This window comes from Megascapheus bottae, chromosome 1 (genome assembly GCF_031878675.1).
Source record: "Megascapheus bottae isolate mThoBot1 chromosome 1, mThoBot2.hap1, whole genome shotgun sequence".
In the NCBI taxonomy this organism is placed as follows: Eukaryota; Metazoa; Chordata; class Mammalia; order Rodentia; family Geomyidae; genus Megascapheus; species Megascapheus bottae.
This window is the reverse complement of record NC_143509.1, coordinates 8,764,414-8,769,853: the sequence shown is the minus strand read 5'-3', so window position 1 is coordinate 8,769,853 and position 5,440 is coordinate 8,764,414. Positions and strand designations below refer to the sequence as shown.

At 42.9% G+C, this 5,440-nt stretch overlaps 1 protein-coding gene and 1 pseudogene across 1 annotated transcript; both read right to left on the bottom strand.

The window, feature by feature from the left end:
• Nucleotides 1-1,457: 1,457 nt before the first annotated feature.
• Nucleotides 1,458-3,720, bottom strand: LOC150068306 (olfactory receptor 7E178-like; annotated as a pseudogene).
• A 521-nt stretch (nucleotides 3,721-4,241) lies between these two features.
• On the bottom strand, nucleotides 4,242-5,153 carry LOC150068305 (olfactory receptor 7E178-like). The gene has a single exon (XM_090319684.1). It carries the CDS (start codon nucleotides 5,088-5,090, stop codon nucleotides 4,242-4,244), a length of 849 nt encoding a protein of 282 aa, XP_090175810.1. The 5' UTR covers nucleotides 5,091-5,153.
• Nucleotides 5,154-5,440: the final 287 nt, after the last annotated feature.

Below are 5,440 nucleotides of genomic sequence, written 5' to 3'. Positions count from 1 at the left end.
AAAAAAATCTTCAGATAAACAACTACCCATTTAATAAGGAGGTAAAAGAATTAAAAAGAGGCCAGGAGTTTGACCTAGTGGTAAAGTGCTTGCCTAACATGCACAAAGACGCAGATTTGATTCCTCAGTGCCACATACATGGAAAAAGCCAGAAGTGGCGCTGTAGCTCAAGTGGTAGAGCTCTAGCTTTGAGAAAGCCCAAAGACAGTGCTCAGGCCCTGAGGGCAAAGGCCAGGACTGGCAAAAAAAATGAAGAATTAAAGAGAGACTTCTCAGAAGAAGTAAGAATGGCCAATAGACACATGAAGAAATGTTCAACATCTCTTGCCATAAAAGAAATGCAAATAAAGACAACATTGAGATTCCACCTCACCCTAGTTAGATGGTTATTATCAAGAAATAACAATAACAGATTCTGGTGGGAATGTAGCCAAAAGGAAACTCTGCTACACTGTTGGTGGGAATGTAAACTTGTTCAACCACTGTAGACAACAGTATGGAGGTTCCTCAAAATAATATGACCCAGCAGTCCTACTCCTGGTCATCTATCCAACTGACCACGTACAAATCCACCCTAAGGCTACCAGGGCAACCATATTGGTTCCAACATTGTTTGCCATAGCCAAGATATGGAATCAACCCAGATGCCCTTCAATGGAGAAATGGATCAAGAAAATGTGGTGCTTATATATACGCAGTGGCATTCTATGCTTCCATCAGAAAGAATGACTTTGTGCCATTCATAATAAAATGGAAAGGCTTGTAACAAATTATATTAAGTGAAGTAAGCCAGATCCAATGAAACATGGGTTGCATGGTTTCCACCATTTTTAATCATTATAATATGGCTATAAGTCTACAAGTAAACACACTGGATGATAAAAGACAAAGACACATTTGAACATGATAAATTTACAGGACTATACACATTCACACAGTGAGACCAAAGAAGGATATTCTTAGGAGAGGATCTCAAAGTCTCAATAGCTCTGTGCAAATGGTCATATAAAATGATATTTATAGACATGAACTCCAAGAAATGGAGACTAAAGGGGTTATTTTGTCTTTGTTTTCTATCTGTTGCTATTTTGGTTTTCTGTGCCTTTTGTCTTGATTATAAGTTTACCTGTTTGCAAAGGGTAAGCGGGAAGCACTAAAATGGTAGGACAAAAGATGAACTAATTCAGCAGTGATACTCACTACACACTATGCTGAAAATGAACTCTACAACTTGTAGAGGGTGGGGAGGAAAGGGAAGGGTTTACGTTGTCCAAAAAGAAAGGTGTTCATTACCTGACTTACCTAACTGTAAACTCTCCATACATGACTTTTACAATAACAATTTTTTAAACATGAATGACATGGTCAGGGACGGGAGATGTTTGTTGTTGTTGTTTTCTGAGTCTCAACGTGGGCTTGCTGCTTTCTCCAGAAGGAAGACTCTCATCCCACTGAGATTAGACTTTCCTCAGCAGTCTCCCTATGGCCCGTTTGATGTCCCTGTTCCTGAGGCTGTAAATGAAGGGGTTCAGCATGGGTGTGACCACTGTGTACGCCACAGAAGCCACTGCCCCCATCCTGGGAGACACTGACACCGCCAAACTGAAGTACACCCCTCGTCCTGTGCCATAAAACAAGCACACCACACACAGGTGAACCCACAGGTGGAGAAAGATTTCCACCTCCCGCCTGGCGATGACACACTGAGTATGGAAGAAACTATTCTAGAGTAGGAAAAAAGGATTCCCGAAATAGGGAGGAAACCAGGCATGGCACCTACAAAATACATGATAAGGTCATCGGCGAAGGGGTCAGAGCAGGCAAGGCTGAGGATCTGGGAAGGATCACAGAAGAAATGAGAAATGGCCACACTCCTGAAGAAAGTGAGCTGTAAGACCATAGAGTTATGTAACTGGGATACCAGCAGGCTGATGACAACAGACACCACAACGTCGAGGGTCCATCATGACCTTGTAATGCAGGGGGTGACAGATGGCCACAAAGTGGTCATAAGCCATGAAAGTCAGAAGCAGACTGTCCAGACAACCAAAAAGCATAAAAATGGACATCTGAGTCAGGCACCCACTAGAGGAGATGGCTCTGCTGTGACTCCGTGTGTCCACCAGCATCTTGGGGACCGTGGTGGAGGTGAAGCCAATGTCAGCCAAGGAGAGGATGGAGAGGAAGAAGTACATGGGGGTGTGGAGGTGGGGGTCAGAGGTTACAGCCAGGATGATGAGCAGATTTCCAAGCACGGTGATCAGGTACATGGACAGGAAGAGCCCAAAGAGGACGGACTGTAGCTCAGTGTCATCTGAGAGGCCCAGGAGATGGAACTCAGTGACTGGAGTTAGGTTGTGGGCATCTATGTTGCCTGGGCACCTTTTGAAAATGAAAAAAATGTGTCAAAAGAAAGAAATGTAAGTATACCAGAGTGTGACACTAAAACTACATTCAGATTAAATCAATCCAACAGGGAAGTTCTCAAGGGAGAGGAAAATCTTATCCAAAATATTAATTTCTGACAAATCCCATCGTCCGTCATTTGTCCTTTGATGCACTCCATTTATTTTAGAGATATACCCAAGTGATGTGTATTTGAGCAATCCAGGTAAAGCTTTGAGTACAATAAAATATCTAGTGACTCCCACCTGTAATCCCAGCTACTCAGGGGACTGGCATCTGAGTACCATTGTTCCAAGCCAGTTGGACAGAAAAGTCCATGAGACTCTTATCTCCAAATAACCAGCAAAAGGCCAAAAATGGAGATCTGACTCAAGTAGTAGAGTGCCAGCCTTGAGTACAAAAGCTAAAGAACAATGTCCAGAATGCTCAGCATTCAAGTCCCAGGACCGGAAAAATAAAACTAGATACAATAAAATTAATAACTTCAATACAGTGTTTTCAACATTGGATAGACCACTAAATAAAATAAAGTCACAAAGATAACTCAAAGAGTTAAACAGCACCATAGATAAAATAAGCTTAACAGATAGATACCTCCACAGTACTCTATTAGCCTCCTGATTAGCTCAGATTGTAGGGGTGAGTCACCAGCCCTTCTCAATCACCCGTTGAACTCTCTATAAGTTAGATCACATTTCAGGCCATAAAGCAAGTCTTAACAAATACCAAAGTGAAAGAAAAGAATTCTCTATATCTTCAAGGATCCTAAAGGGGAAAAAATGAGAAATTAATTGAAATATACACACACATGGAGATAGCATGACAAAGTTTTGCATGATCTCTGGGCCGATGAAGAAATCAGAGAGGAAATTGAAAATGATTTCATATCATATGAAAATGATCCAGGTAGGGGCCGGGAGTTTGGCCTAGGGGTTAAAGCGCTTGCCTAGCATGCATGAAGACCCAGGTTCGATTCCTCGGTACCACATACATAGAAAAAAGCCAGAAGTGGTGCTGAGGCTCAAGCGGTAGAGCTCTAGCCTTGAGAAAGTACAAGGACGGTTCTCAGGACCTGAGCTCAAGCCCAGGACTGGCAAAAAAAATGATCCAGGCACCAGTGGGGATGGAGGGCCACTGGGGGAAAGAGGGTGGAAGACTCTGCATTTGGGGCACAGCTTTTAGCAAGCTACTCGCTTTGCATCTTAATGGTAAGGTTCTTAATGCTACCCAAATCCAGCCTGTCAGGCTCACCCAGAGCACTCACCAGACTATGCCACCATTACCAGGGAGAATGAGAAAGGAATGACCACCCATCCCCTACGGGATAAGTGGTGCGTGATGGAGAGGAAAGCTCTGTCCTCAGGACCCACAGAATAACAGAATCCTGTGTGGACTCCTGACACAAGCCTCAAGTCTGGATAGAGATGAAGCAAGACAATTGGACTTGAATCAGTAAACTGCAAAACTGGAGAACACCAACTGCATGCACAGATAGATTCACTTTTCAAAAAACACACTGCAGCTGATGCTTTACACCTGTATTCTTTCTCACTCAAGAGGCTGAGATCTGAGGATCCCAGCTGAAATCCAGCATCAATAGGAAAATCTGTGAGACTCTTATCACCAATTAATCACCAATGTTTAGAAAGTGGAGGAACGGTTCAAGTGGTAGAGGGACAACCACGAGCATAAAAGTTTAGGAACAGTGCTTAGGTGATGAGAACGAGTCCCAGGAACAACACACACACACACACACACACACACACACACAAACACACACACACACACATGAACAGCAAGAAAACCAACAACATAACCAAATGTAACCTATCTTGTCACCAGTTTGCTGCCTTGTAGGGTCTCCTTTTAATGTCCCTGTTCCTCAAGCTGTAGATGAAGGGGTTCAGAAGAGGAGTGACCACTGTGTACATTGCAGAGGGCACTGCAATATTCCTGGGAGAATGTGACACAGCAGATCCAATGTAGACTCCAATTCCTGTCCCAAAGAATAAGCAGACCACAGACAGGTGAGAGCCACAGGTGGAGAAGGCTTTGTACTTCCCTCCTGATGTTGGAATTCTCAGTAGTGAGGTAGTAATTTTATAATAAGAGAAAAGAGTCCCTAAGGTGGGAAAGAAACCAAATAATGTACCTATAAAATATTTAATGATGTTATCTGTGAAGCTGTGAACACAGGCAAGATCCAGGACTTGAGAAGGATCACAGAAGAAATTCGGGATTTCCACCTCTCTGAAAGTGGTGATCTGTAATGCCATCAACACATGAAGTTGAGATTCCAAGATGCTGGCTACAAATGTTATCAGAACCAAGGAGACACAGAGACGAGGGTTCATGATGAGTAGGTAATTCAGGGGGTGACAGATGGCCACAAAGCGGTCATAGGCCATCAAAGTAAGAAGCAAAACTTCCATACTGCCAAAAATGAGAAAAACAGATATCTGGGTGAGGCAGCCCACATAGGAGATGGTTCTGCTGTGACTCTGAATGTCCACCAACATCTTGGGGACCGTGGTAGAGGTGAAGCCAATGTCAACACAAGACAAGATGGAGAGGAAGAAGTACATGGCTGTGTGGAAGTAGGGGTCAGAGGTGACGGCCAGGATGATGAGCAGATTTCCAAGCACAGTGATCAGGTACATGGACAGGAAGAGCCCAAAGAGCATATGTTGTAGCTCAAGGTCATCTGAGAGTCCCAGGAGATAAAATTCTGAGATGTGTGTTAGATTACGCAGCCCTATATTTATTGGACACCTTTGATGTAAAAAAGAGAGCAATAACTACTGAAGAACTCAGAATTCAGCAATAATTTTGAATTCAAGTGTTTTAGTTGAGGACTCTTTTGAGTCCATCAGTAATAGTTTCCGTTGTCATCTACCCAGTCATCCTGGATTTCTTCTTTCTCATATACCCCTTTTATAAATGCATTTTAGATACTCAACTATGTTAGAACATTACAGGAAGTACTTTCTTATCACAGAAAATACAGCATATTCTTGTAAGATTATTACAAGGT